At 47.5% G+C, this 13,569-nt stretch overlaps 1 protein-coding gene across 1 annotated transcript; it reads right to left on the reverse strand.

The window, feature by feature from the left end:
* On the reverse strand, positions 1-4,661 carry LOC125529190 (Potassium transporter family protein). The gene is made up of 9 exons (XM_048693602.2): positions 4,171-4,661; positions 3,584-3,812; positions 3,228-3,476; positions 3,053-3,103; positions 2,669-2,929; positions 2,189-2,241; positions 1,953-2,067; positions 1,584-1,838; positions 1-1,328 (listed from the first exon to the last, which is right to left on the reverse strand). Exons 1-9 carry the CDS (start codon positions 4,495-4,497, stop codon positions 274-276), a joined length of 2,595 nt encoding a protein of 864 aa, XP_048549559.2. The 5' UTR covers positions 4,498-4,661; the 3' UTR covers positions 1-273.
* Positions 4,662-13,569: the final 8,908 nt, after the last annotated feature.

Below are 13,569 nucleotides of genomic sequence, written 5' to 3' on the forward strand. Positions count from 1 at the left end.
TGCAGAAGATTAAGCTGATATATAATCTTATCAATGCAAATCGCACACAGATAACTTAGAATAAAGTTAACCGGAAAGGTTGGGAAGAACACAACAGGGTACACACAAGGCCAATTCTGCAACTAAAATTTTGGGCAGTTGGCCGGAAGCTGCAGTGACTTTGTTCACTGCGGCGGTACAAATCCCTAAACTACCTGGTGGTGTAGCATTCCACCAAAGACGAGGCGCAAGAACAAGGTTCAATTTTGCAGCACAGGCGCAGCAGAGCACCGATCAGACCATGTATGTCATCCCCACACGCATGATGTTCGAGTGAGGCATCTTCAAGGTTGCGGTGCCACCCCTGCAGTTCCTCCTCAGGAAAGCGTAGAAATAGTTGATGATGAACTTCTTCGTGAAGAATGATTGCTTCCTCGCCCTCACATCGCCATGTGCTAAGAGATATGTGAACCCAGATGCCATGGCTTCCCTCAGTGCCGCGAGCTCGTACTCTAAGCTGGGGTCTTCTTCTGCGGACATGGAGCTAGAGGGGAGCAAAGGAACGCTGCCTTCCATGCCCAACATTCGACTGTCATCGCCCGGTCTCTGATCAGAAAGCAGTGGAGTGTGCAGATCCTCAGCAGCAGTAGCAGGAGATGATGGAACGATCTCGGACACTTCAGACACATCATCACGCTCTGCCTCCATTGTGCTCACCTCGAGCGCGAGTTCCTGGGCCTCCCTCCTCAGAAATCTCTCTAGGCTTTCAACCAAGAGATGCTCAAATGAGCCATGGTCCTCTTTCCTGACATCCTTGTAGCCATACCGTGCAACACAACGGAACATGTGGTAGTCCTTCTGGCCAACCCTTCTGAACAAGAACCTTTCTTCAAGCGGCACATATGGGACAGGAACATATTTGATGCAAACAAAAACGATCGTGGAGTGCATTGCTGGCAGTGTGATCAACAGATGACCAAAGATCGATGGGATTCCCTGGACCAGCTCATTGTACACAAGTCCAATGCCTGGAACTCTTACTGTGCCAAGTGTTGATCCCAGGTCAAGAATAAAGTCCAGGGATATCTTCCCACGCATCTCACTCTGGTATTTCAACACGCTTCCATAGTTCCATGTATACATTATGCAGAGAAACAATGATGAGAAAGCAAGTGGTAACCATCCTCCTTCTAGCAGCTTTGACATGACGGCAGTTAAGTAAATGAACTCCATTGCACCAAAAAATATAGGGAAGCACAAAACAAGATACAGATTGGTTTGCCATATAAGAAGCATCACCAAGGTTACCAGTGCAGTACTGACCATCATGACTCCAACTTCAGCAATGCCTGGATTTTTTTTAGAGAATCATGTCAGAAACAAATCAGATAGTTGCTTTGCTGAAGATAAATAATATCATATGCAGTGTTCATCATGAAATGGAGCAGTAACTGGCCATCAGCTGATTGTTATGCAACATAATCTGTTATAGCCATGCCAAAAAGCTGAACATTATTGCCACAATAGTTTATCAAAGATACGTATTCTAGATGCTAAAACAAGAAAGATATTGTTGTAAATTCCTTAAAAACGAAAACACTGACCATATGCATTGGCAATATCGTTCGTACTCCTGAAAGTGGCCACGATGATGATGCACATGATCATGAGAAACCAATTCATCACAGGTATGTAAATCTGACCCATGACTTTCTTGGAGGTATGGATTATTTTGATCCTAGGAAAGCAACCAAGTGCCATAGCCTGCTTTATGCAAGAGAAGGTTGCAGATATCATAGCTTGGCTGGCAATCATAGCAGCAAGTGTAGCAATCACAAATACTGGCCAGAACAGAACTTCTGTTTTGCAAATAGAAAAAAAAACACTTAAATGAGGGAACATCAAATGGATAATTATTTACAGTGGTAATAACCTAGACGGTCTGATATATCTATGCCATCCGAGCAGCTTACCTGGTACAGAATCATAAAATATCCTTTCTACGGCAAGTGGATGCTTCATCAAATATGCAGCTTGGCCCATGTATGCAATAAGCAGGCAAGGGAATACCACAGCAGTGAATGCTAGCTGGAAGAAACAAAAGGAAAGGTCAATTTAGCTCTGATAAAAAGTGATTCACAAATTTGAAATATATCACACGGTAAAATCAGGAAAAGGCGTATCTCAGTTGACTAGTCAATGTCTTAACCTGTATTGATTTGACAGTGAAATGGCCCAGATCAGCAAACATTGCTTCAGCTCCTACAATTGCAACAAGAAATGAGTCTTGGGCTCTTGGCCATATGCAGCAGAATAACTTTCAGTCGTAGGATTTATGACTGGTAAAATCGATGACCAATCAGCCCTTATGATTCACTCAGCATAAATTTCGAGTTGCATTTGTTAGTAGTGCAACAAGTGAAGCACTGCCATCCAAATTATGTCAGATAATATCATGACATCCAGAATACTACAGTATGGGGACAGGCAGAAAAGGATAATTTTCATCCCTTGTAATACTCTTATAGTATCTATGTAACAGTTTTGGTACTGCTAAATATAAGAATGCCAAAAACATCACAAGACACAGTGTGAATGTAAATTCTGTAATATTGGCGCTGGCTATTTTAACGGATACAAGAAAAAAAAACTAGATTAAGAAACCAGACAATGCTGGAGTAAGAGGTACCTGTGATGCACAAGACACAACCACCAAGAGCTGACCATGCCTTTATGCCGTTCATCTTGAAAAAATAATAGATGTACATTGGATTGAGAGCTCTCACTACTGACGTGTCATACTTAATTATGTTGTATATTCCAATGGAGCCCAAATTAAGAAACCACAAAGCCAAAACAGGAGCGAACATGATTCCAACTTTGCCAGTTCCAAAGCTCTGGACACTGAATAATAGCACAAGAACTAGGATTGAAACAATTACAACAGCATCTGCAAAAAAAGATGAAGCAAGGAGATACTTATGTTCTTGTGGCTTTGGAAAGTAGGATTATATGAAAAAATGGTTTAATATGTCGGCGATGATATTCATGAAGGGCATAACAAATACCAAACCTGCATCAAATCCAGCAACTTGACCCTGGAGACCACTGACAGCAGACATAACTGAACATAACAAAAACAAGAGACGAGGGTCAGCGATTATGCAGTTTCGAGGTGAATAGCCAATTCATTTCAGAATCTCTGTTGGTAGAAGAAATAAGGAAAAAAGAGTGTGGACATGAAGCACCTGACATTGACGGAGTGAGGATGCCATCTCCAATCACCATGGAAGTCCCCATCAGAACCAAGAAGAGGAGAATATTTTTGTAGAGTGGCTTCTTTTCTAGGTAGTCTTTGACAAGCAGAGCACGTTCAAGCTCAGGAGTAGGTAACTTAAGCCTAAAACTAGAAATATTTTCATCCACACGCTGCTGATTCGGTAACAGGCTGACTTTTGCATACCTGCAAATCAACGAATATAATGCAAACGTGCCCCCTGCAAACGATGAGATGATACAGTCAGTAAGCCAAACCAATCTGGACAGGAGCCTACACAACTGACGGTCTACAAGCATTATGTACCGAACCAGTTTTGCATCTTACCTTCGCCATTGTCATTGGCTTTCAGGACTATGAATACGTATTTCGCAAAAGGGATCAACGCTATCGTGTACATGACCAGCGAAAGCGCTCCAAGGATCTCCACCTCTGACTTGATGGGGACCTTGCTGAACACATCGCTGAAGACATAGAGAGGGCTCGTACCCATGTCACCATAAACAACTCCGAGGGTTTGAAATGCCATTGCGACGGTGCCCATCAACGATATATCCTGGTGCAAGGTGCAGCTAAGAGGGGTCAAGCACCGCTTCCATTGCTAGTACATGTGGTAGAAAAATACCCGACTCGTCTAGAAAAAAAGACTAGCGCATGTTTTCAGAGTCAGGCACGCAGATACTAGTTGATATATGAAATGCCCAACCAAAATGGCAGCAAAAGCACAGGTTCATCAGGGCTACGACCTCAGTAAACCTCGGACGATCGATCCGTGTATCGTTATGATGCTTTCGCCTATTGAGAAATGGTCAAAGGTCGCGTCGTTTTATACTGAAACAATTCCGACTCGCTACGCTAAGTCGCCAGCGCCGATCAAAACGTCCCCAAATCAGCGGATCGTCAGGGCGACGAACCTGGGCGCTGTGGCCATGCGCGCCGCGCACGTTCATGGCCTCGACGTCGAGGGAGTCGGCCCTCTTGGGCCGCTTCCCCAGCCTCCGGCGAAACGCGGAGGAGCTCCTCCGCGAGAGCAGGGCCCCTCCCGTGGCGCAGAGGACCTCGGCCTCGTCGGCGGCCGAGAGGGCCCAGGGCTCCTGCTCGTCCTCGAGCGACCAGTGCGGGGACTCGGACGAGTCGACCTCGCTGGCGTCCACCCACCGCGAGCTGCCCCCCGATCGCCTCGGCCTGAGCGGCCGCGCCGACGGCGGCTGCTCCTCCTCCTGGATCCCGCCGTCGTCCATTTTCCCTCCCCTGCCGCCTGGCGCGGCGGCTCGGATCCGCGGAGAGCGCGGGCTGGTCCTGAGCGAGGCTGCGGCGAGGCGAGGTGTGGTGTGGTGTGGCGTGGCGCTTCGCGTTGGGCTTTCTTCGGGTTTGGGATTTTCTTAATCAGGATTCGGGACCGTGTCAATGATGCGGGGGCAGCGCACGGCTAGGATTTCGTTTGGAATTATTGCGATTTGTTTACGTGATCCGATGAGATGATCACGTTTGGCTTTTGGCGGCCAGTTGAGCTGTCTGTTGGTGAAGCTGCATGCAGTTTGTCTCTACACGTCCAGCCTCCCACATATTTGTAACTGAACCCTTTGTGTACTTGCTATAGTAATTTTCAGCGGTACGTGTCCCCTCCCACATATTTTTTTCAGTGAAGTCCTTTATTTTTTTACTGTAGTAACTTTGTTTCTTTCATGCCAGGCAAGGAGATCGGTTTTTCTTGTTGTTCTTTTTAGACTCACCAAAGTGGTGAGTGAAGACAACATGGGTTACACTTACACGCTACAGTGCCATCTTTCAGTTGTTGATTGCTTCGTCCTCTCGCCCTCTGCCCTCTGCGCTACGTCACGTGGAAAACTAGTACGGTACGGCGACAATAATAGAGACATGACATCACAATGCTGCTCTGCCAGTCTATTGCATGGGGTGGGGCCGGCACAGGTTATTAGTACGTATCAGCGTCGTGTCGATACATTGGTGTGTTCCCAACCGGGGACGGGTTTTTCTGATGAGAATTGAAGCGTGAGATGAGACCTCAGGTCCGATGGGTCGCCGTCGCAGGCGGCCTCCACTTGACAATGGCCCGGCACGGCGCCGTAACTGCGTACGCGCCGCGGTTGCGCCCGACGAAAGCAGCAGTTCGACGACTCGTTTTCTTTTATCTTTTTTATCATTTATTTATTAGATTGAGATTTCGGCCAAGGACTACGAAGAGATACTGATGTATGATCCGTACAACGACGGGTATATCCTCGTTTCAGATTGCTCATTGCTCCTCTTATTTTTAACATTGAGATGGCTCTTTTTTTTCGAAAAGGGGATTCCCCGGCCTCTACATCTGAACGATGCATACGACCACTTAAATAAATAAAATAGGTTCAAAAATGTCAAAGAGTCTTGAAGCAAAATAAACGCGAGCTTACAAAGAACCTCGACGCTGAAAAAAGAACAGGCCAAAAAGCCACAACCGGCTGGCAAGATAAAGATAGAAAAACTAATTGCCTATCCTATTACATGACCGCCATCCAAACCGGTTGAAGATATCCCGCGCTACCATCTCCCACCGGACAGATCCAGTAACCAAACGCTTCCTGGTCTCCGTCGGAGTGAGTAAGGACCACATACGGATCAGCGTCGTAGCACGGAAAATAACCTGCAAAAAATGAATAGTAGTTATTCTGTTAAAAGCCAAATCATTTCTGCAGTTCCAAATTGCCCATAACAACGCACAAACTCCTACACGAATATGTCTACCTGTATCGGACTCTATCCCATCCAACCATGTTCCAAATAACGACCCGACCGAACTCGGAGGAGTAATGTTAAAGGCAATTTGCACGGTGCACCACAGAATTCTCAACAACGGACACTCAAAGAAAAGATGCTTAATGGTCTCGTCATGATCACAGAAACTACACCTAGTAGATCCTGTCCAATTACGCTTAACCAAGTTGTCCTTTGTTAAAATAACCTGTTTATGGACAAACCACATAAACACTTTAATTTTTAAAGGAACTTTTACTTTCCAAACATGTTTGGAACTAGGAATGACAGTCGAGTTAATAACATCGATGTACATCGACTTAACAGTAAAATGTCCAGACCTAGTAAGTTTCCAGCACAACTGATAGGGCTGATTAGCTAGCTGGACTTCCATCAGTCTACGCACCAGGTGAAGCCAAGCTTCCCATCTATCACCAACAAGAACCCTCCGATATTGAATATTAAGGGGAATGGACTGCATGATCGTTGCAACTAACGCATCACGTCGCTGGACAATACGATACAAGGTTGGATAATGTAGTGCCAATGGTGTATCACCCAGCCAAGTATCCTCCCAGAACCATGTATCTTTGCCATCACCGACAATAAACTTTGTTCTATTAAAGAAGGCTGCCTTAACTCTCATAAGCCCCTTCCAAAACGGCGAATCAGTTGGTCTCACTGTCACCCGGGACAAAGTTTTGGAATGCCGATACTTGTTGCGGAGAATCTGCGCCCAAGTTGTGTCAGTCTGAATAGAAAGCTTATACAGCCACTTGCTAAGCAGGCATCTGTTCTTGACCTCAAGATTCTCGATACCCAAACCCCCTTGGTCCTTTGGTCGACAAATAACATCCCATTTGGTGAGTCTATACTTTCTCTTAAGTTCATCACTCTGCCAAAAAAATCTCGATCGGTAGAAGTCCAACCGTTTCCTAACCCCAACTGGAACCTTAAAGAAAGATAGTAGGAACATCGGCATACTTGTAAGCACCGAATTAATAAGAATTAACCGGCCTCCATATGACATAAGTTTGCCCTTCCAGCAACTAAGTTTCTTTTCAAACCGATCTTCGATACATTTCCACTCTCTGTTCATTAGCTTACGATGGTGAATGGGTATACCTAGGTATGTAAAAGGTAAAGTCCCTAATTCACAACCAAACAATTTCCTATAAGCCTTTTGTTCCTCCTTGGCTCTACCAAAGCAGAACAACTTGCTTTTATGAAAGTTAATCTTTAACCCGGTCAATTGTTCAAATAAGCATAACACCAGCTTCATATTTCTCGCTTTTGCCAGGTCATGCTCCATAAAGATGATTGTATCATCAGCATACTGCAGAATAGACACACCCCCATCAACAAGGTTGGGCACCAAGCCACCCACCTGACCGGCCTCCTTTTGCCTACCAATGAGAATTGCCAACATGTCAACCACAATGTTGAACAAAATCGGGGACATTGGATCACCTTGCCTCAGGCCTTTGTGTGTCTGGAAATAATGCCCTATATCATCATTTACTTTAATTCCAACACTTCCTTTTTGTGTAAAGGATTCTACCTGGCGTTGTCAAGCCTCATCAAAACCCTTCATACGTAAGGCCTGTTGAAGGAATGGCCATTTGACTTTGTCATACGCTTTTTCGAAATCCACTTTGAAAACAACCCCATCCAGCTTTTTCGTGTGGATTTCATGGAGCGTTTCATGAAGGACCACTACCCCCTCAAGGATATTCCTGTCCGGCATGAAAGCAGTTTGGGTAGGCTGCACAACAGCATGCGCGATCTGTGTGAGCCTATTGGTCCCGACCTTGGTGAAAATTTTGAAACTAACATTAAGAAGACAGATTGGCCTGAATTGCTCAATTCTCACAGCCTCTGTTTTCTTAGGAAGAAGGGTGATCGTTCCAAAATTTAGCTGAAAAAGATGAAGCTGTCCAGCAAACAAATCATTGAACAAAGGCAACAAATCCCCTTTAATGATATGCCATCATTTCTTATAAAACTCCGCTGGAAATCCATCGGGGCCCGGCGCCTTGTTATTTTTCATTTGCGAAATGGCCTCAAGTACCTCTTTCTCGGAGAAAGGAGCCGTAAGAATATCATTCTCCACTGCTGTGAGCTGAGGAACATCCTCAACCCTGGACTCATCCAGAGACACACAGTTCGTTTTTGGAGGACCAAACAGCTGCTTATAGTACTCAGTAATGTACAATTTTAGGTTTTCCTGTCCTACAATTGTACCCTCATCTTGCTCAAGCTGAAAGATCCTCTTCTTTCGATGCTTACCATTAGCGATCATGTGAAAGAATTGAGTGTTCGCGTCCCCCTGGACTACTCACCAGACCTTGGCCCGCAACGCCCACTTCAACTCTTCTTCCCTAAGAAGTTCTTTCAGCCTTAATTCCGCGTCAAGCTTGGCATGAAGCTCCGCGGCCGGCAGTATTGTGGTTTCTGCTTTTACATCCAGGGACTGAATAAGGGATAGGAGCCTTTCCTTTTCGACCTTATAAATCCCGCTAAGATGCTTAGCCCATCCACGCAAGAAACTCCTCAAATGCCTAATCTTGTTCTGCCAGCGCTGAAGCGCATTCTTCCCTCCTTAAATCAATGAATGATTTTCTTTTTGCGGGATAATCAATGAATGGGTTGTCGTTGTCGATCGTCATTGGCTACATATCTATCGTTGATAATGGTGATTGGATTTTTATGTAAAACAAAATCTTCGCACTCACATATATGTAAACGCGGTTAAGCGCCAGAGGGTCAACCATGGGAAAAGCCCTGCAGCGAGTGAGAGGCGATCGGTAGGCAGCGCTAGGGTTAGGGTTTCTCCTACAGATGTGTTCGGCCAAGGACTATGAAGAGATATACTGATGTATGGTCCGTACAACGACAGGTATATCGTCGTCTCAGATTGCTCCTCTTATTTTTTTAACATTTCGATGGCTCATGGAACAGGGATAAGGTATACACTAAAGTTAGTAGTGTCACTGTCAGCTTCTTAAATCAATGAATGGGTTGTCATTGGCTACATATGTAACACCCCGGATGTAACTTACCTTATTTGTACTCCAACTCTTGCCGTTTCCGGCGTTAAGTTATTTTATTTCCTCGGGTTCAGGTTTTTGTCTCCGTGTGTTGTTGTCGTTGTCATGCATCTCATATCATGTCATCATGTGCATTGCATTTGCATACGTGTTCGTCTCATGCATCCGAGCATTTTCCCCGTTGTCCGTTTTGCATTCCGGCGCTTCTATCTCCTCCGGTGGTCATTTCTACCTTCTTTTCGTGTGTGGGGGTTAAACATTTCCGGATTGGACCGAGACTTGCCAAGCGGCCTTGGTTTACTAGCGGTAAACCGCCTGTCAAGTTTCGTACCATTTGGACTTCGTTTGATGCTCCAACGGTTAACCGAGGGACCGAGAAGGCCTCGTGTGTGTTGCAGCCCAACACCCCTCCAATTTGGCCCAAGACCCACCAAAACCCTCTCCATCATCTAGAGCGTTCGATCACGATCGCGTGGCCGAAAACCGCACCTCATTTGGACACTCCTAACTCCCTCTATGCCTATAAATATCACCCCCTCCGAGATTCACGGGTCTCCCCTCCCCTAAAACCCTAGATCTGTCTTCCCCGCGCCGCCGGACACGTCCGAACCGGGCCGTGTTGGAAATATGCCCTAGAGGCAATAATAAATTGGTTATTATTATATTTCCTTGTTCATGATAATCGTTTATTATCCATGCTAGAATTGTATTGATAGGAAACTCAGATACATGTGTGGATACATAGACAACACCATGTCCCTAGTAAGCCTCTAGTTAACTAGCTCGTTGATCAATAGATGGTTACGGTTTCCTAACCATGGACATTGGATGTCATTGATAACGGGATCACATCATTAGGAGAATGATGTGATGGACAAGACCCAATCCTAAGCCTAGCACAAAGATCGTGTAGTTCGTATGCTAAAGCTTTTCTAATGTCGAGTGTCATTTCCTTAGACCATGAGATTGTGCAACTCTCGGATACCGTAGGAGAGCTTTGGGTGTGCCAAACGTCACAACGTAACTGGGTGGCTATAAAGGTACACTACAGGTATCTCCGAAAGTGTCTGTTGTGTTGGCACGAATCGAGACTGGGATTTGTCACTCCGTGTAACGGAGAGGTATCTCTGGGCCCACTCGACAGGACATCATCATAATGTGCACAATGTGACAAAGGAGTTGATCACGGGATGATGTGTTATGGAACAAGTAAAGAGACTTGCCGGTAATGAGATTGAACAAGGTATCGGGATACCGACGATCGAATCTTGGGCAAGTATCGTACCGCTAGACAAAGGGAATTGTATACGGGATTGATTGAATCCTTGACATCGTGGTTCATCCGATAAGATCATCGTGGAACATGTGGGAGCCAACATGGGTATCCAGATCCCGCTGTTGGTTATTGACCGGAGAGTTGTATCGGTCATGTCTGCATGGTTCCTGAACCCGTAGGGTCTACACACTTAAGGTTCGATGACGCTAGGGTTATAGGGAAAGTATGTATGCGGTTACCGAATGTTGTTCGGAGTCCCATATGAGATCCCGGACGTCACGAGGAGTTTCAGAATGGTCCGAAGGTAAAGATTGATATATAGGAAGTATGGTTTTGGCCACCGGAATTATTCCGGGCATCACCGGTAGTGTACCCGGACCACCGGAGGGGTCCGAGGGTCCACCAGGTGGGGCTACCAGCCCCGGAGGCTTACATGGGCCAATAGTGGAAAGGGACCAGCCCCTAGGTGGGCTGGGGCGCCTCCCACCAAGGCCCAAGGCGTCCTCAAGGGGAGAGGGGGCAAACCCTAGGCGCAGATGGGCCCTAAGGCCCACCCTAGGTGCGCCCCCTCTCTCTCCCCCTTGGGGGCCTCTCAGATGGGATCTGGGGGCTACCGCCACCCCTAGGGAGGGAACCCTAGGTGGGGGCGCAGCCCCTCCCCTCCCCCTATATATAATTGAGCAAAGGGGCAGCCCAACTGTAATGCCCCAAACACACCTGCCGGTGGTCGTTACTCCTGGCGGGATCTAGACTGGCCCCACAGATCAATACTAGTCTTTTCTGCGCACTTTGTCCTCACTCGTGTGCACTCGGGAGCAACTTCCCGGTCGGTCACCCATCCTGACACTACTCCAAGCTGAGCACGCTTAACTTTGGAGTTCTGTCCAAATGGGCTTCCGGAAAAGAAGGAATTCCTTATTGATATGAGTAGTCTATCATCCCTAATAAGCCAGACCATCACATACACCCCCACTCAGAGGAACCGACGTCCTCGTCGGGCCACAGGAACGTTCCCTCTTGGCACATACGTCTGTGCATTCAGTCTGGTACATGTACCATGTCGTGTGCCACGACGGGTCACAAACGTCATGAACAACATGACTGTGCACCTGTCCGCAAACATCCATGTAACCGTGAGGGTCGGCTCTGATACCAACTTGTAATGCCCCAGACACACCTGCCGGTGGTCGTTACTCCTGGCGGGATCTAGACTGGCCCCACAGATCAATACTAGTCTTTTCTGCGCACTTTGTCCTCACTCGTGTGCACCCGGGAGCAACTTCCCGGTCGGTCACCCATCCTGACACTACTCCAAGCTGAGCACGCTTAACTTTGGAGTTCTGTCCAAATGGGCTTCCGGAAAAGAAGGAATTCCTTATTGATATGAGTAGTCTATCATCCCTAATAAGCCAGGCCATCACATACACCCCCACTCAGAGGAACTGACGTCCTCGTCGGGCCACAGGAACGTTCCCTCTTGGCACATACGTCTGTGCATTCAGTCCGGTACATGTACCATGTCGTGAGCACCCAGTTGCTATTCTTGAAGAGACTGAACGCAAGACTCGTAACAAGTCAATCAAATTTCTCAAAGTCAAGTGGTCACACCATTCCGACCGTGAAGCTACCTGGGAACGCGAGGATCACCTCCGTTCTGAGTACCCAGAGTTCTTTCAGTCCTAGATCTCGGGACGAGATCTTTTCGTAGTGGTGGAGTGTTGTAACGCCCCAGATATAACTTTCCCAATTTGTAATCCAACTCTTGCCGTTTCTGGCGTTAAGTTATATTTATTTCTCGGGTTCGGGTCTTTGTCTCCGTGTGTTGTTTTCGTTTTCATGCATCTCGTGTCATGTCATCATGTGCATTGCATTTGCATACGTGTTCATCTCATGCATTTGAGCATTTTCCCCGTTGTCCGTTTTGCATTCCGGCGCTTCGTTCTCATCCGGTGGTCATTTCTAGCTTTCTTTCATGTGTGGGGATTAAACATTTCTGGATTGGACCGAGACTTGACAAGCGGCCTTGGTTTACTACCGGTAGACCGCCTGTCAAGTTTCGTATCATTTGGACTTCGTTTGATACTCCAACGGTTAACCGAGGGACCGTTAAGGCCTCGTGTGTGTTGCAGCCCAACACCCCTCCAATTTGGCCCAACACCCACCAAACTCTGCTCCATGTCCTAGAGCGTTCGATCACGATCGCGTGGCCGAAAACCTCACCTCATTTGGACTCTCCTAACTCCACTTATGCCTATAAATAGCCCCCCGTTTTCGGATCATCTCCCCCTCTCGAAACCCTAAAAATTAGATCCGCCGCGCACCGGACGTTGTCCGCCGCCGCCCGCGTCCTCTCCCGCGCTGCCAAGTGGCAACCGCCGCCACCGCCGCCTCGAAGGCCCGCCGGCCCGTTCCCGGCCCCCGCGGCCCAACTCCTCCCCGCCGCCTCGCGCCACTCGCCCGACCCCGCCGCCCGGCTCCCATTCGCCGCCCGTGCCCGCCGTCCGCCACCGGAGCCGGCCCGCTCCGCCCGCCGTCCGCCGCCTCGCCCGCGGCTCCCCCCCGCCGCCGCCGCCGGGCAGCGCGCCGCCCCGGGCCGGCCAGCCCCGCCGCCTCTCCGACCCCGCCACCGCATCGTCGCCGGCCGGCCGAGGCCCGGCAAGCTCCCCTGCCTCCGGCCGCCGCCAACTCCTCTCCGGTGATCCTCGGGAAGCGTGCCACGATCCAGATCTGATACGTCTACAGTAAACCCTAATTCCGCGAGGTGGTTTTTTTTGCCAAGTCCCGGAATTCTTGATCCATATGCACATGTTCGCGGCTCCGTAACTTTTCATCCGTAGCTCCGATTTGGGCATATAATATATCAAAATGTTCTTCTTGATGAGTACATCATTTCATTCCATGGCATAATTTTCATTTGAGCTCATCTTGATGCCCCAAATGCTGTTAGAAGGAGGCTTCGTGAGTTAATTGTCAGATCTGCTAGTTCATCTTAGACTTTTGTCATTTTTGCCATGATTAATGTGTGCATGCTATGCCTGTGAGTCCTTCATATGTTTTGTTAAGCATTTTGTCTTCTTTCCAGAGGTGCAACCCATGCATTTTTAGGATGTGTGTGGTGACTTGTGCAAGCTTGCAAAGTGAGGCACCCGGTAAATCTGTTTTCAGGGACTTAGTAGTTTTCACTAAGTCTGGGATTATTTAGTTCGTGATGCCATATGTTCAGCTTGTTTCCT

This window comes from Triticum urartu, chromosome 5A, assembly GCF_056163025.1.
Source record: "Triticum urartu cultivar PI428250 chromosome 5A, HENAU_Tu73, whole genome shotgun sequence".
Lineage (NCBI taxonomy): Eukaryota > Viridiplantae > Streptophyta > Magnoliopsida > Poales > Poaceae > Triticum > Triticum urartu.

Bases quoted from the DNA above. Each gene is read 5' to 3' on its own strand.
- LOC125529190 (XM_048693602.2), bottom strand. From the start codon at position 4,497: ATGGACGACGGCGGGATCCAGGAGGAGGAGCAGCCGCCGTCGGCGCGG. The intron at 2,242-2,668 runs GTACCTCTTACT...TTGCAATTGTAG, and splicing joins TTGTGTCTTGTGCATCACAG to GAGCTGAAGCAATGTTTGCT. The intron at 2,068-2,188 runs GTTAAGACATTG...TGTTTCTTCCAG, and splicing joins TCACTGTCAAATCAATACAG to CTAGCATTCACTGCTGTGGT.